The following is a 26,756-nucleotide window of genomic DNA, read 5'->3' as shown; positions in this document are numbered from 1 at the left end:
CCACCCTACACTAAAGGTTGGCAATACAGATTCACACAGGGTTTTCAACCTGCCAGGAGTTAATTTTACTCTGTTGTTTTCTGAAAATTTTTGATCATAGTGTCAAGGACTGTGGGTTTACTATGCCCTGACCCCATGACGTGTCCGTGGACAGTGCCGCAACAACACACAAGGGAGGGGTGCCTTCTCTAGAGAGGAGACCAGTCAGATGCCCATCCGTTCGCGCTCCTCGCGGAGACTTTGGCCAGCCTTGGCTAAGGTGCACCCGTGTAAGTCCCAGGCCAGGTCAGCCGAAGCTGAATCACCGATATACCGTGACGGCTGACTGCGAAAGCGGATGAGGGCCCATGCAGATTCCGTAGCGCAGGCCATGGAATCACAGATTCAGTACAGACTGAATGACTTCAGCTGCCCTGCATACTCACTCACACACACACACACCCAGGTGACCAGAGTTTAAACATTCCCCCCCTAGGAATGTCTACCTGTGAGACTTCTAATAAGTCTCCCAGGAGGTGATCAGGCTCCCCTTCCACGCCAGTGGGTGGGACTGGCTGGGTCAGGGGCCCCGGGGCCTTACCGGATTCAGTGTCAGAACCAGGTCCTCACATGCCAAGCCTCCTTGAGTCCGGCAGGAACAGCGGAGCAGGGCTGGCCCAGGGCGACCGGGTGAGAGACTGCTGAAAGATCAGGCAGGGCGCACCTTCTCCACTGCAATCTCCCGTTCCATCACCGCCCCGCTGTTGCCCAAACCGGTGGCAACAAAGGGCCAGCGCAGTTGGGTTTTCCCGGTCAGGGAACCAAATGTTACGGAACATACTGAAAAAAGCCTGGACTGGATCACCGACAGAAAAAAACCAAGCGGCACTCGGAGGTCTTGAAGTGTTGAGGCTTTATTTCACACCGGCGGGCTCAGAGGGGAGTAATCTCCCCAAAAGTCTGAGCCCTGAACAAAGGAAAAGGGAGCAATTCATACCTTTCTGCTTCCTTATCTGTAACATTCCTACGTACACAGCAAGCAAGCAGGCAAGGGGGTGGGAGTTTGGGGAGTGAACCTTGGGACCCGGTGCTCTGCAGCACAGGGAAACCGAGGGAGTGTTTTCGTTTGTTTGGGTTGAGGAGGGGGGTGAGGCGGAGGGGAGCCACCTGGTAAATCACTGTCCTTGTAGTGTTGTTTATGTTGAGGAGGGAGGGGTGTGAGACCGAGTGGAGCCGCCCGCTAGGTTGCTGTCCTTGTAAATTTTCCCTATCAGTAGAACCTAATTTTTGGAAAAAGATTTCAGTTTGAAATTATCGTTCCTGATTAACTACAAAAGAAAATGTAAAATAAAATGTCAGTGTTAACAGGGATCTTAGAAAGCATATAGTTCAGATATTCCTATAATATAGCTTCATATCAGAATCACCTGGAACCTTTGTTTATCCAGAGTTTCAGGAACCATCTTAGATCAAATGAATCTGAATGTCCAATGGAGCCCAGGGCCCTGATTTCTACACAGTCATCATAACATCGGTGAGCTTTTGGGAACCCCAAGTCAGATCTTAGGATTTTTCAAAGTATGCTTTTTTAATCCTCAGTATCTCCCAACTACCAAGTCTCCATTGAAGCATGTAAGAATTTGCTTGAATAATTGAATTTGCAGATAAAAGAGAAAAGAAGCTGATACTTCCGGAGTGTTTACCAAGTACCCGTTATTGTTCTAAGCACTTTACATAAACTAATAAGAGAGAAAGAATATACTAAGCTAGTTCAGCAATCCTCCTCCCCCAATTCTACAGGTAAACTGAGGTCCAGAGGTGGGTTAATGATTACTGAAGATCTCACACAACTAGGCAGTGTCAGATGTACTATTAGAACTGAGATTTCCTAATGCCCAATTACTTTATTGAGCAAGTTTCTACTGAGCACCGACTATGAACCCTGCCCTCTTGAAGCTTCCATTCAAGCGAATTTTAGGAAGAAGTATAAGCAGATTACTTCCTATATCATCATTCTACTGTAAGTCTGGCTATGGGTTTGTCTATTTTGTTTACCTTGTCAAAGAACTAGCTCTTGGTTTCATTGATATTTTTCTGTTGTTTTCTTCTCTATGTTTTTTATTTCTGCTGTGATCTTTATTATGTTCCTCCTTCTAGTAAATTTGGATTTCATTTGTTCTTTTCCTAGTTTCTTTAATTGTGAGTTTAGACTGTATTTGGTATTTTTCTTGTTTCTTGAGGTAGACCTGTATTGCTATGTACTTCTCTGTTAGAACTACTGCTTTTGCTGTGTCCTACATAAATCGGACTGTTGTATTTTAATTTTCATTTGTTTTCATGTATTGCTTGATTTGTTTTAATTTGTTCATTGATCCATTGATTATTTAGAAGCACATTGTTTAATTTTCATGTGTTTGTACACTTTTTTGTTTTTTGTGTGTAATTTATTCCTAGTTTCATACCGTCGTGATCTGAGATGTTGATTAATACAATTTCAGTCTTTCTCAATTTATTGAGGCTCCTTTTGTGGCCTACTATATGACCTGTTCTGGAGAATGTTCCATGTACACTTGAGAAAATATGTGTATTCTGCTCCTTTTGGGTGGAGTGTTCTGTAGATATCTGTTAAATTAATCTGTTCTAATATATTGTTCAGTGCCTCTGTTTCCTTATTTATTTTCTGTCTGGTTGATTTGTCTATTGATGTGAATGGTATGTCAGAGTCTCCTAAATTGAACGAGTTGCAATCTATTTACCCCTTTCATCTGGTTAGTATTTGTTTTACATATTTAGGTGATCCTGTGTTGGGTGCATAGATATTTATTATAGTTATATCCTCCTTGGACTGACCCTTTAATCATTATGTAATGTCCTTCTTTGTCTCTTGTTATTTTCTTTGATTGAAGTCTGTTTTGTGTGATACAAGTACTGCTACTCCTGCTTTTTTCTCCCTATTATTTGCATGAAACACCTTTTTTATTCCTTCACTTTGAGTCTATGTACATCTTTGGGTCTGAAATGAGTCTCTTGTAGGCAACATATAGATAGGTCTTGTTTCTTTATCCATTCTGCCATGCTATGTCTTTTGATTGGTGTGTTCAGTCCATGTATATTTAAGATAATTGATAGGCATGTACTTATTGCCATTTTATTAATTGTTTCTTGGTTGTTTTTATAGCTCCTCTCCGTTCCTTTCTTCCTCTCTTATGCTCTTCTCTTGTTATTTGATTGTTTTCTTTAGTGTTGTGATTGGATTTCTAGTTTAAAATTTTTTGTGTATATATTATAGGCTTTAGGTTTGTGGTTACATAGGTTCAAGGATAGTTTCCTGACTATATTTCAGTATATATTAAGTTGATCATTGCTCAATTTGAAACTCATTTTAAATGTACTATTTTTGTTCTTTCTCCTCCATACTTTTCATATTAGATGTTACAATCTGCAGTTTTTGTGTATCCCTTGACTGATTTTGTGTATAGTTTTACTACTTATTTTATTTTGTTTTAATGTCCTATTTGCTTTAAGCCATTGGTCTACTATGTTTACTGTGGGCTTATTTTCAGTGGTGAAACTCTTTAGGCTTGGGAACATTTCCATCTACAGAAGTCTTGTTAATGTATCCTGTAATTCCCATTTAATGGTTATAAATTCTAGAAGCCTTCATTTATCTGGAAAATGTTTAATTTCTCCTTCAAATTTGAATGATAATCTTTTAGATAGAGGATTGTTGGTTGAAGGTCCTTCTGTTTCAGTACATTAAATATTTCATGCCCCTCCTTGTGGTCTGTAAAGGTTTTGCTGAGAAGTCTGCTGATAGCCTGATGGTGTTTCCCTTATTAGTGATCTTTTTTCTCTCTCTGGCTGCTTTCAATACCCTCTCCTTATCCTTAGTCATTTTAATTGTTATATGTCTTGCTTTTGTCTTCGTGGGGTTCCTTTTATTAGGGTCTTTCTGTACTTCCATGCCCTAATTGCCTATTTCCTTCCCCAGATTGGGGAAGTTTTCAACAATTATTTACTCACAGACTTTCTATCCCTTTGTCTCTCTCTTCTCCTTCTGGTACTACGCCTATTATGTGAGTATTGTTTCATCTGGATTGGTCACATAGCTCTCTTATCATTCCTTCATACTTAGATTCTTTTTTCTTTCTGTACCTCAGCTTCATGGTGTTCCTGTTCCCTAATTTCCCTCTCATTGATTGTCTCCTATACTTGAAGGAGTCTGTTACTCATTCCTTCCACTGTATATTTCATTTAAGTTATTGTATTCTTCAGCTCTGAATGGTTCTTTTCCAACTATTCTATTTCTTTACTAAAGTGCTCTCTGAGATCAATAGTTTCCCACAGATCAGTGATTATATTTATGACTGTTGCTTTGAAATTTTTATCAAGAAGATGGTTAATCTCCATTTCATTTAACCATCTTTTGGTGTTTTATCCTGTACTTTTATTTGACACATATTCCTCTGCCTCCTCATTTTGTCAGGGTTTCTGTTTCCTCCTTTTTATTAGATGGCTTTGCAATTCTTCCTGGTCTAGAGAGAATGGCATTATGAAGAAGGCATCATGTGGTGCCCAGAAGCTCAAGACTCTTTGCTCTCCAGTGCCTTGTTCTCCTTTGTGGTGAAGCCCCAGTTGCTGTTGTTGGGCTATGTCCGCCTTTCTGTTTGTCAGCAGTGGCCTGTGTCAGTCTGTTGCAGATGACAGTTTGCCTCTGCTAACCCTTTATGATCAGAGTAGCAGTGCTTCTGCTGGGATTGTTGTGGGTGGGGTTGCCCTGTGCCTGCTCTGCAGGTATGACAGGGCTGCTGGGAAAATGTGGTGGATGAGGCAGTCATGAAGTTCTGGGACAGGTGTGTCGCAGCAATAGTGAGTCACTAGCAGCAGAGTGCTTGGGTGTGTAGAGGATGCACGCAAGTCACTCAACAGTGGTCACATGGGCACACAGCACTGGGCTGGGCTGCCCATGTGGAGGAAGTAGCATTGGGTGCTGTTCCCTGCAGAAGTCTCTCTATTTGGGCTGAGACAAGGCCAAGAAACCCTCCCTCTACCTGCCAGGAAGCAACATCTGACACTGCTGGGTGTGTAGGGAAGTGCCTTGGGGTTGATCCACTAGTGAGGGCAATGGAGCATTTGGGGCTCCCAAGAGTACCTCACCTGTTGGGCTGAGGAAGAGCTCAGGAAGTGTCATCCAGCTGCCTTGTCTCCTGTGGTGAGAGTTCTGTCCAATCCTCAGCCCTCTAGCACCCCTCCCACTGCTGGCAAATCTTTCATACTGCTGCTTGTGTTTTGGGTCTCTTCAGGACTGGTAGAGTGTGCCTGTCCTCCACAAATGGCTGGAATCTCAGCCTCCAAGAGTGCTCCAGCTCTCCCTTGTGTCTAGCCCTGCTAATCACCAAAACCCAATGCAGTGCATATTTGTGTTCCCAGATCAGATCTCCAGGGCCAGGTGTGCAGAATTCCTGAGCACTTATGCCCATTCTGTTCCTCTTCCTCCCACCTGTGGCCTGTGATGGGAGAAGGGCTTGGGTCCTGCTTGATAGTGGCTCTGCCACTTTACCCTTCTGTGTGGTATTCTCTTTTTCCCCAGGTATAGGTAGTCTGTTCTGCAGTCTTCCGGCCATTTTCAGGCTTAGTTGTGTTTGCTGTAGTTGCTTCTTTCATATGTGTGTGGGACTAAGTTTCTGCCTTGTCTTAATCTGCCATCTTTTTTCCTTTGCCCCAATACAATCTTTAAAAAGGAATAATCTACAGATATAATGTAATAATACTGATATAACATACAAGTCTTAGAGTTAGAATATACCAGTAATACATACAAAAATCAAATAAAGAGAATCAGTAATCTGGAGTAGGTTCTAAACATCATAAATCAGTAAGATTCCATTAATAGGTGGTATGGGTCACCAGTTGACACCACTGATTTGAAGATGTTAATTTCAAATTAAAAAGCAATGCAACAACCATCTCAAAATGGATCAAAGACCTGAATGTAAGTCATGAAACCGTAAACCTCTTAGAAGAAAACATAGGCAAAAATCTCCTGAATATAAACATTAGGAACTTTTTACTGAACGCATCTCCTTGGGCAAGGGAAACAAAATAAAAAATGAACAAGTGGGACTATATCAAACTAAAAAGTCTTTGTATGGCAAAGGACACCATCAACAGAACAAAAAGGCATCTTACAGGATGGGAGAATATATTTATAAATGATATATCCAACAAGGGCTTAACATCCAAAATATATAAAGAACTAACACACCTCAACACCCAAAAAGCAAATAACCCTATTAAAAAATGGCAGAGGATAAGAAGAGACAATTCTCCAAAGAAGAAATTCAGATGGCCAACAGGCACATGAAAAGATGCTCCACATTGTTAATCATCAGGGAAATGCAAATTAAAACCACAATGAGATGCCACCTCACACCAGTTAGGATGGCCAACATCCAAAAGACAAGCAACAACAAATTCTGGTGAGGATGCGGAGAAAGGGGAACCCTCCTACACTGCTGGTGGGAATGTAAATTAGTTCAACCATTGTAGAAAGCAGTATGGAGTTTCCTCAAAAAACTCAAAATAGAAATACCATTTGACCCAGGAATTCCACTCCTAGGAATTTACCCTAAGAATGCAGGAGCCCAGTTTGAAAAAGACAGATGCACCCCTATGTTTATCGCTGCACTGTTTACAATAGCCAAGAAATGGAAGCAACCTAAGTGTCCATCAGTAGATGAATGGATAAAGAAGAGGTGGTACATATACACAATGGAATATTACTCAGCCATAAGAAGAACACAAATCCTACCATTCGCAACAACATGGATGGAGCTAGAGGGTATTATGCTCAGTGAAATAAGCTAGGCAGAGAAAGACAAGTACCAAATGATTTCACTTATCTGTGGAGCATAAGAACAAAGCAAAAACTGAAGGAACAAAACACCAGCAGACTCACAGAACCCAAGAATGGACTAACAGTTACTAAAGGGAAAGAGACTGGTGGGGGTGTTGGGTTGGAAGGGAGGGAGAAGGCGAATAAGGGGCATTATGATTAGCACATGTGTGTGGGGGGCATGAGGTCACAGTATAGCACAGAGAAGAGAAGTAGTGACTCTAAAGCATCTTACTGCACTGATGGAGAGTGAGTGTAATGGGGTATGTGGTGGGATCTTGATAATGGGGGGAATCTAGTAACCACAATGTTCCTCATGTAATTGTATATTAATGATAGCAAAAGAAAAAAGAAGTAATGCCACACCAAACTATCATTCTGGTAAGCTGATAATACTATACTGTTGTCTAATATCAGGCCATGGCAGCACCAGGTCTCTGATAAATAGAAACATATCATGGATGAAGGTACTAACAATTCTCTAGGAACTTACAGCACAGAATATCTGAAATATGTACAATAAAACAAATTTAACCTAGGTGGAACTAAGTATTTCTTCTTATTTGACAGTACTTCTCATGCAACTCAGGATAAAACCAAAAGCAAAAATATCATGCACTGGACATAGGTGGTTGTATTCAGACTGCTGCCATAGGAGAAACCTTCTTTAAGAAGGAAACTTCATTAATAAGGAATATTTCAAAGAAAAGGGGAGAAACTTGAGGTAATATAGAGGCAGGTATTCAATGAAGACATCTGTTAGTCTTATGGAATCGTGAGGAAAAATGAAGATGGGTCTTATATGTGAAGGCAGGGTGGCCCTTTGCAGTTTTAGCTGTTTTTCAGAACTCTAAAGGGTGGGGGATATCTTAACAGTTGCTGCTTTTCTGGAGCCCAGGGCTCCGATAAAGTTCAGCATTGTCAGTGGTGTAGCGTTCACAATGCAAGAGTAAAACCAAGAGCGCTTTCATAAAGGACCTGCCTGTTCTGAAAGCCCCCTGAGTTCTCATGGAAGCGTTTGACTGAAGATGGCATCCATGAGTAATGAAGAGACTGCATGGCATGAGTGTTATCCTCTCCAGTTATCATGAACTTTTTATGCCTTCCTGCCATTCTTCCATCTAGAGACTGCTTGTTAGGTCCTAGTCAGGATCAAGTAAATGGCACAAAACAATCCCAGCACATTCCTGATTATGGACTGGGATATTGGGTGAAGTGAATGTCAGTTTCCTAGGAATTTCCTTCAGTATGCCCAGGCTTCAGACCTATTTGCCATTAATTCCTGCTCCATCATAAAGGTCTCAATGACTCTTGAAATTGCACACTCTGAGCTCACCTCTCTATCCTGTCCGTGCCACCATATTATACCCATGGTAATGAGCCTTCTAACACCTTGACTCACTGGTTCTTTTTGGGGAGATCATAAGAGTTAGCCTTGGAGTTGGCTCTGGATCTGGGTTCAGATTCTGAACTGTCCATTTATTTAGCTATATTGTCTCAGGCAGTTTCTTTTTAAAAGATAAAAATTGAGTGTCTTTGTATTTTTGCATTATAATAAAAAGGTACTTATTATAAAAATATGGAAATAGAGAAAACAACATAAATATCTGTCATTTACTGAGTACTTACTATGTGCAAAATGCTTTGCATACATTATATAATTTTCAGTGCAATTCTAAGGAGGTAGACTGAAGCTAAGAGAGGTGTAACAAAACTTGCCCAGGACAGTATATCTAGAAAGTTGCTTAAGAGTAATTTTAAATCAGTTTTTTTTGACTCTAAAGTTTATGCACTCAAAGAAACACAGTTTTTTTTTTGAGAGGGCATCTCTCATATTTATTGATCAAATGGTTGTTAACAACAATAAAATTCTGTATAGGGGACTCAATGCACAGTCATTAATCAACCCCAAGCCTATTTCTCAATAGTCTCCAATCTTCTGAAGCCTAACGAACAAGTTCTTACATGGTGAACAAGTTCTTACATAGTGAATAAGTTCTTACATGGTGAACAGTGCAAGGGCAGTCATATCACAGAAACTTTCAGTTTTGATCACACATCATGAACTATAAACAATCAAGTCAGATATGATTATTCATTTGATCTTTATATTTGATTTATATGTGAATCCCACATTTCTCCCTTATTATTATTATTATTTTTTAAATAAAATGCTGAAGTGGTAGGTAGATGCAAGATAAAGGTAGAAAACATAATTTAGTGCTGTAAGAGGGCAAATGTAGATGATCAGGTCTGTGCCTGTAGACTAAGTATTAATCCAAGGTAGACAAGGGCAACAAAACATCCACGGATGCAGAAGAAGAAACACAGTTATTTTGATATATTTCCTTCCATTCCTTTTTTTTGACCTGAGCATGATTTTCTATACAGTTGCAATCATATTTTATTTATATTTTTTGTATTATTTTTTCATATAACTTTTCACCATAGGTATTTTGCCATCTTAATAAAATTTTGTGTACTGCTCTTTTTTAATGGATATACTTAAATAATCCCCCAGTCACTGGGCATTTTATTTGTTTTCAATCATTCATTATTATTAATTATGTTGAATGCCTACCTTTGAGCATAAAGTTCCCTCCCCTTATATTCAGGATTATTTTTTAGGCATGGTTTTCCATCAAGTGCATTCACTGGCTAATCAAATACAAACAATTTTAAGCCTTTTGATCCATGTTGTCAACCTTCATTAGAAGTTTATAATCCTTTTGGAGTAAAGTATATAATAGTGTTAGGAAATTTGACTTACTTGACCTTGCTGAAGCACAGTTTTCTCATTAATAAAATGATAATGATAAATAATATAAGACTTGAGACACATCTAGCATAGTGCCTTTCTGTTTCTTTTCCTTTTCTCAACTTTTTGCTGTTTCTCCCTTGAAATTTTCTATGGGTAGTTAATTTTTGTTGGATTCTTCTTTTAATGCTCTGGGACTGCTAGACATTATTGAAGAGTATTGCATTCAATTTCTAAGCCAACCTTTATGGTAGTGGTGGGGAAAGGAATGCTGTTGTTGATGGTCGTGGTAGTGAAAATGGTGGTTCTGCAGGCCTATTTCCTTCCTTTTCTAGCCAGTTTTCTTAGTCACCATTCCTCTTACCAGAAGAGAGGCAAGAGTTCAACTCCTTCCTACCCTTTAATGACTATTCTTCCACTGCAGAAATTACTAAAATCAGGAGTGAAATAGGGATCAGTTACCATCAACTTTACAGAAGCAACACTGACAAGCTATTCTATGTCAAAAAATTAGACAACACAGATGAAATCAACAAATTCCTAGAAAGATACAAACTACTGAAATTGGTGAAATAGAACAGGTTACTGGACCTGTAACAAATACAAAGGTTGAATTTGTAGTTGAAAAATTATCTCCCAAAAAAATGACCATGTGTGGGTGGATTTATTGGTGAGTTCTACTAAATATTTAAATAATTAACACTGTCCTGTCACAGACACTTACAAAAAATTAAAGAGGAGGGAACATGCCCAACTCATTCTTGTGAGACCAGCAATACCCTGATGCCAAAACCAAAGACACCCGAAGTTCATATGTCAGAATACATAGAGGTAAATTGCCAATAACCTCCAAATCAGTTTACACATTCAGTGCAAAAACTGTCAAAATCTCAGCTGGGATTTTTTTTCAGAAATTGTCAAGTCAAGTGATAATAAAATTCATATGGAAATTCAAAGAACCTAGAATAGCCAAACAATCCACTAGGATTGTGTGTGTAGATGATTTGGAAAACAGTTTTGGCAGTTCCTCAAAACTTAATGATCCAGAAATTTCATGCCAAGGTGTATACCCAGAAGAACTGAAAACATACATCCATACAAAAATTGTACACAAATGTTCATGACTGCGTTATTCATAATAGCCAATAAATGGAAATAGTACAAGTATTCATCAATTGATGAATGGTTAACCAAATGTGATATAGCTATACAATGGAACATTATGTGGCAATAAAAAGAAAGGAGGATTGATGCTCAGTACTACATGGAATAACCTTGAAAATATGCTAAGTGAAAGAAGTCACTCATAAAAGATGAGATATTATATGATTTCATTTATATGAAAAGTTCAGAGTACGCAAATCAGTATAGACAGGAAGTAGATTAGTGGTTACCTGAATGTAGGAGGAAGGTGGAAATGGATAGTGAGGCTAATGGGCTTGTGGTTTCTTCTGGAGGTGATGAAAATGATCTGGAACTATATAGTAGTGATGGTAGCACGACTTTGTGAATATACTAAAAACCACTGAGTTGTATATTTTAAAATGGTGTGTTTTATGATATGTAATTAATATCTCAATTTAAATAATGATGTAAACTTTAAGCAAAAGCTCACTTTGAAACATCCTTAATATTGTAGAATTTTGAATTTCTTTCCTCATGAATGAAGCTTGACTCATTTAAAAAGCCTAGTTGCTGGTAGTAGTTAACTTCCCTAATCTCTATTTGATAATCTTTTCAGATGGTCTTTAGAAACCTACTCTTTGGTAATCTCTTCCTGTAGAGGTGTGGGCATTGTGACACCAGCACGACCTTAGCTCTGGCAGTAAGGCAGGTCTGAATTTGAAACCTAGCTCTACCATTTACTTCCTATGTGACCTTGAACAAGTTGCTTAGCCTGTATGAGCCTTAGTTTTCTCCCATTTAAATTAGGGTTAATTACATAAATCATGTAAAGTTATTGTGAGGATTAAGCCCTTAGCTGAAGGGCTGACCAACTTATGTTTTAGGAAATTAATCTTTTCCTTTAAATATTCCAATATGGCATTTTTCACGTTTCCTTTAGAGGCAAACTTATCTTGCCTGGAAAAATGCCAGAATAACATAAAATCTCTCTGACTCCTTTTGTAGCATAAAGTATTTGGGGAGGTTAGTGAAAATTTGCAAGATTTCAATGTGTTTAATTTGGACAACATTTGAGAATATACTTATGTTTCCGATGAGAAGTTGGGAATCTTAGAAGTGTAGTTATTAGAATTTGAAGGGACACTAAAGACTATTTAGCTTAATTTGTCATTCTGTATCTGAATAAACTGAAATTCAGGGAGTAGAAGTCACTTGCTCACTCACCCTGGCAGAATTGGCATTAGAAGAATAGAAAGAAAGTTGGGATGAGAGAGAAGGGGTAAGGTTTATTGTCTACTGTTTGTTGGCACTTTACATTTACCTTTTAATTTATTCCTCACAACAACACTCTCATGTAGATATATGATTAGTGCCTATTTGACAAGTAAGGCAACTGAAGCTCAAAGGGGTTAAGCCACTTAGTAAATGTCATACAGCAAGAAGATGACAGAATGAGGCCCAAATCTAGCACACTCTCTTTTAAAAGTCATGCTTCCTTTATTTCTCCATGCTGTCGCCTAAACTAGAATCTTCCTCATCTATTGTTCTAATGCCCTTTCTAACATACAGCATGCCTTTCTTTTTTTTTTTATTAAGGTATCATTGATATATAATCTTATGAAGGTTCACACAAGCAACACTGTGGTTACAACATTTACCCATATTATGAAGTACCCCCCACATACCCCCTTGCAGTCACTGTCCATCAGCATAATAAGATACAGCATGCCCTTTTTATCTGTAATTCCACAGAAGATCTTTAGGAACTTGGAAGATGAACAAAACTAAAATGCAGGGAGATGGATTTAGACTTAATATTGAGGAAGGAATTTTTATTTTTTATATTTATTTTGGTATCATTAATCTACAATTACAGAAAGAACATTATGTTTACTAGGTTCCCCCCTTCACCAAGTCCCCCCCACATACCCCTTCACAGTCACTGTCCATCTGCGAGTAAGATGCTGTAAAATCACTACTTGGCTTCTCTGTGTTGCACAGCCCTCCCCGTGCCCCTCACGCACTATACATGCTAATCATAATGCCCTCTTTCTTTTTCCCCGCCCTTATCTCTCCCTTCCCACCCATCATCCCCAGTCCCTTTCCCTTTGGTAACTATTAGTCCATTCTTGGGTTCTGTGATTCTGCTGCTGTTTTGTTCTTTCAGTTTTCCTTTGTTCTTATACTCCACATATGAGTGAAATCATTTGGTACTTGTCTTTCTCCGCCTGGCTTATTTCACTGAGCATAATACCCTCTAGCTCCATCCATGTTGTAGCGAATGGTAGGATCCGTTTTTTTCTTATGGCTGAATAATATTCCATTGTGTATATGTACCACATCTTTATCCATTCATCTACTGATGGACATTTAGGTTGCTTCCATATCTTGGCTACTGTAAATAGTGCAGCAATAAACATAGGGGTGCATCTGTCTTTTTCAAACTGGAGTGCTGCATTCTTAGGGTAAATTCCTAGAAGTGGAATTCCTGGGTAAAATGCTATTTCTATTTTGAGCATTCTGAGGAACCTCCATACTGCTTTCCACAATGGTTGAACTAATTTACATTCCCACCATCAGTGTAGGAGGGTTCCCCTTTGTCCACACCCTCGCCAACGTTTGTTGTTGTTTGTCTTTTCGATGATGGCGATCCTTACTGGTGTGAGGTGATATCTCATTGTGGTTTTAATTTGCATTTCTCTGATGATTAGCGATGTGGAGCATCTTTTCATGTGCCTGTTGGCCATCTGTATTTCTTCTTTAGAGAACTGTCTATTCAGCTCCTCTGCCCATTTTTAAATTGGATTATTTGCTTTTTGTTTGTTGAGGCATGTGAGCTCTTTATACTTCTTGGATGTCAATCCTTTATCGGATCTTTCATTTCTGAATATATTCTCCCATACTGTAGGATACCTTTTTGTTCTATTGATGGTGTCCTTTGCTGTACAGAAGCTTTTTAGCTTGATATCGTCCCACTTGTTCATTTTTGCCGTTCTTTCCCTTGCCCCGGGGAGATATGTTCATGAAGAAGTCACTCATGTTTATGTCCATGAGATTTTTGCCTATGTTTTTTTCTAAGAGTTTTATGGTTTCATGACTTACATTCAGGTCTTTGATCCATTTGGAGTTTACTTTTGTGTATGGGGTTAGACAGTGATCCAGTTTCATTCTCTTCCATGTAGCTGTCCAGTTTTGCCAGCACCATCTGTTGAAGAGACTGTCCTTTCCCCATTGTATGTCCATGGCTCCTTTATCGAATATTAATTGGCCATATATGTTTGGGTTAATGTCTGGAGTCTCTATTCTGTTCCACTGGTCTGTGGCTCTGTTCTTGTGCCAGTACCAAATTGTCTTGATTACTGTGGCTTTGTAGTAGAGCTTGAAGTTGGGGAGCGAGATCCCCCCACTTTATTCTTCCTTCTCAGCATTGCTTTGGCTATTCGGGGTCTTTGGCAGTTCCATATGAAGTTTTGAACTATTTGTTCCAGTTCATTGAAGAATGCTGTTGGTAATTTGATAGGGATTGCATCGAATCTGTAGATCGCTTTGGGCTGGTGGCCATTTTGACAATATTAATTCTTCCCAGCCAGAAGCATGGGATGAGTTTGCATTTGTTAGTGACCTCTTTAATTTCTATTAAGAGTGTCTTGTAGTTTTCAGGGTATAGGTCTTTCACTTCCTTGGTTAGGTTTATTCCTAGGTATTTTATTCTTTTTGATGCAATTGTGAATGGAATTCTTTTCCTGATTTCTCTTTCTATTAGTTCATTGTTAGTGTATAGGAAAGCCACAGATTTCTGTGTGTTAATTTTGTATCGTGCAACTTTGCTGAATTCCGATATTAGTTCTAGTAGTTTTGGAGTGGAGTCTTTAGGGTTTTTTATGTACAATATCATGTCATCTGCAAATAGTGACAGTTTCACTTCTTCTTTACCAATCTGGATTCCTTGTATTTCTTTGTTTTGTCTGATTGCCGTGGCTAGGACCTCCAGTAGTATGTTGAATAACAGTGGGGAGAGTGGGCATCCCTGTCTTGTTCCCGATCTCAGAGGAAAAGATTTCAGCCTCTCGCTGTTCAGTATGATGTTAGCTGTGGGTTTATCATATATGGTGTTTATTATGTTGAGTTACTTGCCCTCTATGCCCATTTTGTTGAGAGTTTTTATCATGAACGGATGTTGAATTTTGTCGAATGCTTTTTCAGCATCTATGGAGATGATCATGTAGTTTTTGTCCTTTTTGTTGATGTGGTGGATGATGTTGATGGATTTTCGAATGTTGTACCATCTGAGGAAGTAGTTTTTTAGCAGAGGCATCATGACAGTGACAAATGGCCTGCTTCAGGAGATAGGTCCTGTCACTTAGGGTGACTAACAGTGCTGGGCAAACTGGGACTGAGGGATTTCATGGAATGTGGGGCTTTCAGTTTAATAACTGTGATGGTCCTGGCCACACCAAGGCAAGTTGGTTGTCACTATTCTCACTAGAGGTGTGGTGTGACCAGGGATTGGATGACTGCTAATGGTAGATGCTGCCTGGGGTTTTAAGTATTGCATGAAGAATTTGATAAGACTATCTGAGTTTCCTCTGTTACTGGGGAAGAAGGTGTTTATTTTGTTTGTGTTTTCTGGCCTAATGTACAAATTCTGATAAAATTGGGTCAAAGGGCTGATGGTTGAATATAATAAGAAAAAGAGGGAATAAAAGTAGCTGGGTTTTACTGTTCTCTCTACTAGAGGATAATTTTATTGTTGTCATTTTGTTTTGTTCATTTTTGCTTTATTCAGTATAAGAACGTACTTTCAGGTAGTTAAGTTTTATTTTCTAACTCAAACTCTTGGTGTTCACCTCCGCAATTGTATTGTGTTGCACCAACAAGGCTTTCTGACCGTTTGCAGGTGAATCTGGGTTTAATTGATGTAGGGAGGGTGTAGCACTGGTATTTAAGCTTCCCAGATGTGTAATGCATAGCCAGGATTGATCACTGCTTTAAACCCAAGAAAGAATAAAACTAAGATGTATTGAATGGCTACCATGTATGCTGGAAACTATACATGTATTGTTTTATTTAAAATCATCAAACAACCCTGTGATATAGGAATTATTATTTCTAGGGAAGGAAAGTGGGTTCCAGACAGTTTCAGTCAATTGCCAAAGTCGCAGACCTAGTAAGTCAAATGTGCTTTTTACTCAACTACAGTGCTTCTAAAACCCAGAAAAAATGACACTTAATACTTCACAAAATCTGCTGGCAACCCATTATTTAATTCTATCACCATAACCACTGAAGTAACAATTACTAATATCCTCATTTTATAGATGAGAAATTGAAGCATGGAAGGGCTAAATGGAGAGAAATCTGTCTAGGTTGGTGAGTAGTGGAGCAGGAACGTAAACTCATGTTCCAGGATTTTAGTGCTTTTCTTTAGAGCACACCCATTGCCCCTCTCCTAATCTTTCTGCTTATCTATGAAATAAGAGAAGTCCTAGCTACTCCTAAGGGTGGCTGTGAGGACTGAATGAAATATTAGCTATGAAAGAACTTTTGGAAAACTACAAGACAATATTCTGGATGAATACTGATGCAAAGTCTCAACAAAATACTACCAAAATGAATTCAGCAATATGTTAAAAGGGTCATACACCATGATTAAGGGGGATTCATCCCTGGGATACAAGGATGGTTCAACATATGCAAATCAATAAATGCGATATATCATGTTAATCGAATGAAATCTAAAAGTCTTTTGATCATCTCAGTATTTGCAGAAAAAAGCATTTGATGGAATTCAACATTTGTTCATGTTAAAAACTCTCAACAAATTCAATATAGAAGGAATGTACCTCAACATAATAAAGGCCATATATGACAAGCCCATAGCTAACATATTCCATGGTGAAAGGCTGAAAGCTTTTCTTCTAAGATCAGGAACACAACAAAGATATCTACTCTCATCACTCCCATTTAATGTAGTACTAGAAGACCTAACCAGAGCAATCAGGCAAGGGAAAAAAAAGACATCAGAATTGGAAAGGAAGAAGTAAAATTGGCTGTCTTTGCAGATGACATGATCTTATATATAGAAAATCATGAAGGCTTTGCCAAAAAACTGATCAACAAATTCAATAAAGTTGCAGGACACCAAATCAACATAAAATAATTGGTTGCATTTCTATACACTAGCAATGCATTATCCGTGAAAAGAAAGAACAAAGCTGGAGGCATCACACTCCCTGATTTCAAATTCTATTACAAAGTTTTAGTAATTAAAACAGTATGGTATTGGCAACAAGAACAAAAGACACATACATCAGTGGAACACAATAGAGGGTCCAGAAAGAAACCTATGCATATATGTCAGTAAATTTACAGAATATGAGCCAAGAATGTACAATGGGGAAGGGACAGCCTCTTCAGTGAATAGTTTCTGGAAAACTGCACAGCCGTATACAAAAGAATGAAACAGGACCACTATCTTGCAACATATGCAAAAATTAACTCAAAATGGATTAAATCCTGAATGTACAAATAAATCCATAAAACTCCTAAAAGAAAACAAAAATGATAAGCTCCTTGACATAGGTTTTGGTGATGATTTTCTAAATCTTACACTGAAAGTAAAAACAACAACAGCAAAAATGAACAAGTGGGACTATATCAACCTAAAAAGTGTGTGAACATCAAAGGAAAGCATCAGCAAAATAAAAAGTCAACCTACTGAATGGGAGATAATATTTGCAAATCATATATCTGAAAAAGAGTTGATACCCAAATATATAAAGAATGCATACAGCTCAATAGCAAAAAAAGAAAGAAACCCAAACCTCAAAATCTGATTTGAAAATGGGCAGAAGACCAAACAGACATTTTTCCAAAGAAGACATACAAATGGCTAAAAGGTATTTGCAAAGATATCACTATCATCAAGGAAATGCAAATCAAAACCACCTCCCACCTGTTAGAATGACTATTATCAAAAAGACAAGAAATAACAAGTGCTGGAGAGAATATTAAGAAAAGGGAACTTTCATGAACTGACGCAGGAATGTAAATTGGTGTAGCCAGTATGGAAAATAGTGTTGAGGTTTCTCAAAATATTGAAAATAGAGCTACCATATGATCCAGCAATTTCATTTCTGGGTGTTTATCTGAAGAAAACAAAATCACTAAATCAAAAAGATATAAATACACTCATGTTCATTGAAGAACTATTTATAGTGGATAAGATTTGCAAACAACCTCAGTGTCCTTCAATAGATGAATGGATAAAGAAGATGTGATATATATATATTATATATATAATGCAATATTATTCAGGCATAAGAAAGAATGAAATCTTGCTACTTGTGCAAACATGGGTGGATCTTGAGTGCATTATGCTAAGTGAAATATATCAGAGTAAGACAAATACCATATGCTCTTTCTTACATGTGGAATCTAAAAAATATAGTTCATAGATGCAGTGAACAAACTGGTTGTTAGAGAATGGGATAGGGGGTGGGAGAAATGGGTGAAGGTGGTCCAAAGTAAAAAGTTATCTGAAAAATAAAATGATCCCATTTACAATAACATACAGAACAATAAAATACTTATGAATAAATTTAACCAAGGAAGTGAAAAATCTCTACACTGGAAACTGTAAGATATTGATGAAAGAAATTGAAGGAGATACAAATAAATGGAAAGATAGTCCATGTTCATAGATTGGAAGAATTAATATTGTTAAGATGTCCATACTACCTAAAGCCAGCTATAGATTCAGTGTATCTCTATCTACTAAACATTCCAATGGTGATTTTTACAGTAATAGAAAAAACAATCCCAAAATTTGTATCGAGTCACAAAAAACCCCAAATAGCCAAAGCAATTTAAGAAAGAAGAACAGAGGTGGAGGCATTACATTTCCTGATATCAAACTATGCAATAAAGCTACAGTAATCAATTCCATATGGTACTGGCATAAAAGCAGACACATAGACCAATGGACACCAGAATAGAGAGCCAATAGATAAACCCATACATATATAGTCCACTGTTTGATAAGGAAGCCAAGAATATTCAATGGAGAAAAGACAATCTCTTCAAAAAATAGTACTGGGAAATGTATATTCACATGTAAAAGAATGAAACTAGACAATTGTCTTACACCATTCATAAAAATTAACTTGAAATGAATTAAAGACATAAAGTAAGACCTGAAACCATAAAACTCCTCAAAGAAAACACAGAAAAGAAGCTTCTAGACATGGATTTTGACAAGGAATTTTTGGGTATGACAGCTAAAGCACAAGCAACAAAGTAAATCAATATGTAGGACTACATCAGAGTAAAAATCTGCAAAGCCAAAGAAACAATCAACAACAGAAAATATTTTTAAATTGTGTATCTCATAAGGGGTTAATCAAAATATGTAAAGAACTCATACAACTCATTAGCAAAAACAAAGAAAAACCCAAATAATCCAACTAAAAATGGGCAATGGACCTAATAGATGCTTTTCCAAAGAAGATATTCAGATAGCCATCGGGTACATGAAAAGGTGCTCAACATCACTGATTATCAGGGAAATGCAAATCAAAACCACAGTGAGGTATTACCTCCTGTTAGAATGGCTGTCATCTAAAAGACAAGAGATTATAAATACTGGTGACGATATGGAGAAAAGGCTGTGCAATGTTGGTGGGAATGTAAATTGGTCCAGCCACTATGGAAAACAGTATGGAGTTTCCTCAAAAAGTTAAAAATGGAACTATCTTATGATCCAGCAATTCCACTTTTGGCTTTATATGCAAAGGAAATGAAATCACCATGTTGAAGAGATATCTGCACCCCTATGTCCATTGTGGCATTATCTACAATAGGGAAGACATGGAAACATAATTTTCCACTGACAGATGAATGGGTAAAAAATCAGTGGTGTACATACACACACACACACACACACACACACACACACACACAGTGGAATATTATGCAGCCATTAAAAATTAGGATATCCTTCCATTTGCAACAACATTGGTGGATATTGAGGGCATTATGTTAAGTGAAATAGGATAGACAGAGAAAAGGAAATACTATGATCTCACTTATGTGTGGAATCTAAGAAAAATAAAGTTGTAGAGAAAGAAATTAGATTTGAGGTTACCAGAGGTGGGGGGTGGGGTAATGGGGTGAAGGTGGTCAGAAGGTACAAACATCCACTTATAATTTAAGTAAGCACTGGGGATGTAATGTATACCATGATGACTATAGTTAGCACTGCTGTGTGGTTTATTTCAAAATTGCTAAGAGAAAGTAGATCCCATACTTAAAGTTTTACAGTGTTATATGTCAATTATATCTCAAAACTGGAGGAAAAAATCCTCTTGGGTAAAGGAATTACCAAAAAAATGGAAAAGATAAAGGAAGAAACTTTTCAACAGGCACTAAACATATTTCTTCTGCTGGCTTTAGATTTGACACCTTCCTTTAGTGTCCATGTTGCTTTGGGGCCCACACCTTCACTAGTCACTACCTCATGTTGCACAGATTTCTAACGACTTGCTTATCAAATCTGTGATTAATTTGGTTTTCATCTTTTATTCTGTTTTTCCAGCTGAATCCTTCAAGGAATTTGCCGAATTGCTCAATGAAGTAGAAAACGAGAGGATGATGATGGTAGGTCATCAAACTGTGCCTTGAACTAAGATCATCACTGATATTGTGGATTTGGACTTAAAACTCTGTTCTTTTGGTATCTTATCTCATGGCTGCCTCCTAATATAAAGGCATTTAAGAAGCAAATCCAGTTGGTTTTTTTATCTCAAGCTCCCATCCTTAGAGTTCATCATTAGGTAGAGAAACGTTAGTGTAGAAATCCCATCTGTATTCATTGTAGTGAGAAAGGGTGTCAAAGTAGCCTGTTGATCATGTTGACAAATGTTGTTGTCTTTAGTGTTCTTAAACAAATTATTCATTTTCATTTATCTGTTTCTCTGCTTCTAGAAAGAAGAAAATGGCTTTTATTTATATTTGACATATGATTTTTTAAATTTAAATCTATGAAAGCTTTTCCCCTTACATTTAAATTCTATTTTTTCTAAAGTAATAGATTTACTTTTTTTTGAGCAGTTTTAGTTTTATAAAAAATTGAGTGGACAATACAGAGAGATTTCATATACACCCTTTCTCCTGTCTTGAAAACTGTAGTGTAGTAAGTCTTGAAGTTGGGTATGAATGTTAGAACCAATTTGTGAATATCCACAATATAAATTTATGGGATTTTGATTGGGATTGCACTGACTATATAAATCAAGTTGGGACAAACTGACATATTAAAAATATTGAGTCTCTGTATTCATGAACATGGGTCATCTCTACATTTATTTAGATCTTGGATTTCTTTCATCAGTTTTGTAGTTTCCTTTATATAGATCTTGTACATATTTTGTTAGACTTATTTCTAAGTAATCCGTTTTTTTGTGAACTCTATTTTAACAGTTTAAAAAATAACTTTTCATTACATGAGTGTATACAAATGTCAAAATTCATCAAGCTTTACATTAAGATTTGTGTATTTTACTGTATGTGCTTCAATATAAAGAATAAATAATTTAAAAGGAATCCCTAAGCTTTCTGAAAATCTAGAGACAATTTGATATTTTGTATTATATGACATCCAAGTACATTTAAATCAATCTAAATAAAATCTGCTATTCAATCAAAAAATATCTTTTAGTATGGCCTCTAGACCTGTGTCACCAGTGTTACCTGGGAAACTGTCAAGAAATGCAGGTCCTCGGCCCCACCCTAGACCTATTTGGGACTTAAATGTGAAGGTATCTATGTGGGTCTATGTTTATTTTCTTTAGGGGTTTAAGGGTAAAGTAGGAACTTTGTAGAGGACAATAAAGAGGTCTACCTTCTCTTTCTTTCATAGGGTGACTTCCTATTGGCAGCTCAATTTTGTTAAGCCCATTTATCCAGTAGTAAGAGTTGTTTAATTTGCCATCATTCTTCCTTTTCAATGGTTTATGGTACTGGCTTCTCAGAATACTGCTACAATTTCATCTAGGCTCATAGAGAAGTAGAATTGAAGGCAGGGCTTGGAGGTAGGGGAAACAGAAACTTAGGTTCTAATAATGGCCATGCCACTAACTTGTTGATTTCAGACTAATTCAGATTTCTCTGAGTCTCCCTTTCTTTATATGTAAAATGAAGAAAAAAATCCCCACCTCCCAAGATGGTTGGAAGAACTGTAAATTATATAATAAATATGGAAGTGTTTTATAAATTGCAAAAAACACTGATTATACAAGTGTTGTTTCTAGTTAATTTTTGTTACCTCTAAGATTCTGTTTGTGGAAATTTGCCCTGGGACTCTTTTCTTAGTTTAAGAAATTTGCTTCTAAGGATATAGGAGGGATGAATATGGGTAATTTTCCTGGAGTCTGGCAGATAATCCCCTAGCTAGCTAATCCACACTGTACAAATGTTTTCTTCTGCCTGAAGAGTTTGTGGACTACTGCCAGTGTTAATCTAAAAGGCATTCACCATCATTTCATTCAGATACCACTAGAAAGCTCAGCTGTTATTTCTCTTTAGCTTTAGTTGTTTCTTGATCTTTTTTATTTACCCAGTTTCAAAGGTCTAAAATCATGAAGTAGGATCCATCTTTTGATATGTTTTTTTTTCTCACCCTTATTGCCGGCTCTTTTCCACAGGACTGACTCATTTTCTTATGTCTTTAATTATGTTGTGCCCTTTTGTTCCCACAGCTCTTCAATCATGTATTGAATGTTGGCTCCTCATTTCTCAGTTAATTCCAGGAATGCTGTGAAGGTTAGGCTCAATGAGGGCCTTTCACTATATGCCAGGAATTAATTGCTTGACTGCACCTCTCCCGTTTCCTGGAACCCTGATAAAAAGACTCCTGTACCCCAATATGGATCATCTGGGAGATGTTAAATAGCCTTTTATCCTTTCTTTAAGAAGAAGCCAAAAAAGCTTTACTAGAACAGGAAGGAAGTTCACAGCTCCAGCATGTGACAATTGCAGATGTCTAGTCATTCTCATGAGTGCATTTAAATGTGGAAGGAACTGTGGAGGGAAGAATTGAGGAGCATCCCTACTGTGATGTTCTTAAACAGTACCCTGGTGGAGGTTTTAGTATCTCAGAAGGTGGCCTTTAAAAATTCTGGATAGCATACTTCCTATATGATTAAGATAGGAGGCTTATCTAGAGCATTTCTGACTCTGAAGGCAGCTCTCTTGGCAATGTGCAATGTCTGTCTTTGAGGACTGCCAAGAATGACCTAATGAGGCCCATAATATTTCAAACAGTGTAACCTTAATGCATTCTTTTGGTAATTGATTAACCATCAAAGATTCCTGAGCAATCCTGCAGTATTGGATTGAATACCATCTCTTATTTGCTATATGTCCTATCTAGTGTTAATTTGGGTTTCATTCAATAGGAACCTGACTAGCTAAACTCGCTAATGTGTTTCAAATGTCACTTTTCATGAGGTAGCAGGCAGGATCTTTTCTTCTAGAGATCTCACAAAATGATGCAGTAATCAGAAAGGGGAATAAAGGCCAAGTTTACTTAAAAGGTTATTTTTTATAGTAGTTGCTAGACTTCTAAGATGTTTAAGGGTAAAATAGAATGGGAAGGAGTAAAGAGCCAAGCTTCAGTATGACCTTTACCTATATCTTTAGCTCTATGTTCTGGCAGAAAGTAGTATAATAGCCAATGAATATTAAAGAGCGGAAAAGATTCAGAGTATATATTTGTGTTGTAGAAGACTGAGAGTAGTGTTCCAATGTGGTTAAGGGAAAACTATGGACTTCAGTTTCAGTGAATCATGTACTATCTCCTAGACTGAGACAGGGCCAAATATGTAAAAAGTAATGGCCTTATGGACCCTGTGTGAGAAGTTGCTGACACAACTGCTTATGCAAAAAATCCCCCGTGGAACATGAAATGTGTCAACTGTGCCATCTTTGGGGTGTCTACATATGCAAGGGCTCAGCTGAATATCCATATAGGGGATTGACACATACTACTCTCCTTAGAAGGGGCATGCTCACTTCTCATTCCAAGGCAAACTTCCTCAGTGTTGCCCAAGTAGTCAATTTTTATGTGTTACCTTCGTGAAGCTGGAAATATTTTTTTCTAATTTTCTATTGCTGCATAACAACCTATCCCCAAACTTAGTGGCTTAAACTAAAACCATTTAATTTTATCTTATTGTGTTATGGGTCAGGAATTCAGGAAGAGGTCAGCCGGGTGGTTCTTCTGCTCTATTTGATGTGGACTGTCCAAAACAGCTTCTCTCACATATCTCACATCTTGGTGGGATGGCTAGAAGGCTGGGCTCAGCTGGACTTTTGACCAGAATGTCTATATTTGACCTCTTCTCCTTGGTAGTCCCATGGTAGCCCAAATTCTTATATAGTGGCTTGGGGCTTCTAGGGGGAGTGTTTCAAAAGAACTGGGTAGAAGTTGTTAGCCTTTCAGGATCTAGCCTGGAAAGTCACATAGTGCCACTTCTGCTATACGCTGTGGGTTCAAAGCACTAACAAACCCCTCATATTCAAAGTAGAGGGGACAGACATCTTACCTCTCAAAGGGAGGAATATCACAGAATTTTTGGCAGTGTTTTAAAATGTCCGCAATTGTAAAGAAGAAAAATGGCTCCTTGTACTGGATCTATGACATCAATGGCTTATTTTGTCTCCTGGTAGGTACACAAAGTTGATAGCACGTAAGTCACAATTCATGGAAGTGTAGAGCATGTTGGGCAAGAGAGACAGGCTGGTACTTTTAGCAGGTTAATTCCTGTTCAATTTAGTAGAGTCATTGCTGTCTTTATTTTTGACAACAGGGCTGGTAGTAGAGCTTTGATTGGTTGAGAGTTTGCCTGTTTGGTTGAACCTTGAATCATATTTTGACACAAAACAGGAGGCCCAAAGTTCTGGCACAACCTGGCACTTATATACGAATGCCCCAACTTGCCGTGCTTTTTGGTGGTAGTATAAAAATTGCTTCTTACTTGGAGAATACAGGGCTGCTCAAAACTGGTTTCAACCCTGTTTTCTATTTTTGTTATGAAGATACATCTTGTCTTTCTGGCACTTCATGTCTCTTCTAACAAGGAAGCCAGTACCTCATTTCCCCATCTTGTAATAGATCAAAATCAATGCACTGGGTCCTAAAATCCAGCTGTCGGTTGAGTTCTCTAAGGTTCTCCTTTGAAGTGAAGCTAATTCACACCACTGAAGAACGAAATCCCTCTTGTTTCCTTGGACAGACGTAATCTCCAAAAGGTTTATATGAAGACAAAGTTTTGTACATTTCTATCTGCCCATTGAGCAAGAGGTCCAGTTTACATGCAATGTTTTTGTATTTCCAGAGTCATATTATATACTCATATTTTTAGTACCTGGACAGACTATTCTTATCAGCTTCTGAACATCTATAGTTAGGTAATTTAAAAGCCTGGTCCAGTGTTTCTTGTGTTGCTGTAATATACTCCAAGCTGTGAAGGAAATGTCCTGCTTTTATAACATACCAGGGCAGGACTGGAAACAATTTATCCTGGGCTTTATCCTGATACTATTACTGCTAACTCATTTGCATCCCATGAAATGGTTTGCATTTGGTGCAATTGACCTTTTCACGTACTTTTCCATTCCCTTTCTTTTCTCTTTTTCACATATACTCCTAGATATCTAATTAAAAACTCAGATCAGACTACGAATAAAGTTACAGAGAAATGTCCCTAATGTTCCTTCTCTCATTTTCTCTCTGAATACTTGATTTTAAGAGATCAATATGAGAAAAAAAGAGTAATAAGGACCAAGAAACAAGCAAACTAGTTAACTGTGGACAAGTCAGTTCTCCTTTGGAGCTACAGGATGGTGTATTACAAGGAAATGCCCTATTAACAAGGAATCTTGAACTTGAACCTTTCTAATCTAAAAGTTGTGTGTTTTTTCTTTATTTTTCTCTAGGTACACAATGCTAGTGATCTGCTAATCAAACCCCTGGAAAATTTCCGGAAGGAGCAGATAGGCTTTACCAAGGTACGCTTTCTCCACATACATGATATTTTTTATAATAGTTGAATAGTTGTTTTGGCTACCACTCTTCACTCTTCATGGGTGAGAAGGATTTGTCTCTATTAGAAAACTCGTCATCAAAAAGTGAGAAAATCTCGAACTGACTCCTGGCTATGAGTCTAACTAGCTCTGTAACTGTGGACAAGTCAATTCTCCTTTGGAGCTTCAGTTTCTCCATCTGGAAAATGAGAAGCATGACAATAATAGCTGTATTTAAAGGCTGCTTAGTATGTGATGAACACTGGGCTAGATACTTTGCCTTTATTCTCTAATCACAGCAACCCTGTGAGGTTCTAGTATTAGGTCCATTTTACTAATGAAACAACTGAGGCTTTGACAAGATAAAGAACAAGAACAAAGCTATATAGTTAGTAAGTGACAGTAGCCAGGATTTAGATCTGAGATTGTTTTAACTTCAAATCCTATATTTTTTCCATGCTGTCTAGACCTTTCCTATCCAATATGGTAGCCAATAGCTGTATACACAAAATAGATTAACAACTCAGTTTCCCAATCATGCTAGTCATATTTCAAATGCTTAATTGCCACATGTGGCTAGTAGCTACTGTATTGGACAGAATAGATGTAAAATTTTTCCATCATTGTAGAAATTTCTATTGGATAGCACTGTGCCAGATAATCTGGGATTATTTCCAGATTGACCACCCATGGGTCTCTCTGATTTCCCAGTGTCTTACAAAGGAGTATGGATAATTGTTCAGTTTATTCTTTTCAGCTAGGTGTAGGCTTATTTTATAAGGCCCCATATGTATGCAACATGTAACCAAATAGTCTACCGGAATTAAATGAAGCATCTTGGCCAAGCATCTGACCCATTTCAGACTAAGAACACACCATCTACTTATTATCTGGAATATCATGACAAGCAGTTTG

The 26,756-nt window shown here is 37.7% G+C and overlaps 1 protein-coding gene across 4 annotated transcripts in view; it reads left to right on the top strand.

Annotated features, from left to right (window-relative positions):
* OPHN1 (oligophrenin 1) overlaps window positions 1–26,756 on the top strand; it is a 634,131-nt gene that overhangs the window by 119,171 nt on the left and 488,204 nt on the right. For all 4 annotated transcript variants that reach the window (XM_057495710.1, XM_057495709.1, XM_057495712.1 and 1 more), the window contains 2 exons: window positions 20,353–20,414; window positions 25,755–25,826. In XM_057495710.1, coding sequence (XP_057351693.1) covers window positions 20,353–20,414; window positions 25,755–25,826 — 134 coding nt within the window. The remainder of the gene's footprint in view (window positions 1–20,352; window positions 20,415–25,754; window positions 25,827–26,756) is intronic.

This window comes from Manis pentadactyla, chromosome X, assembly GCF_030020395.1.
Source record: "Manis pentadactyla isolate mManPen7 chromosome X, mManPen7.hap1, whole genome shotgun sequence".
Taxonomy (NCBI): Eukaryota; Metazoa; Chordata; class Mammalia; order Pholidota; family Manidae; genus Manis; species Manis pentadactyla.
This window is presented reverse-complemented; position numbering and strand designations above follow the sequence as displayed.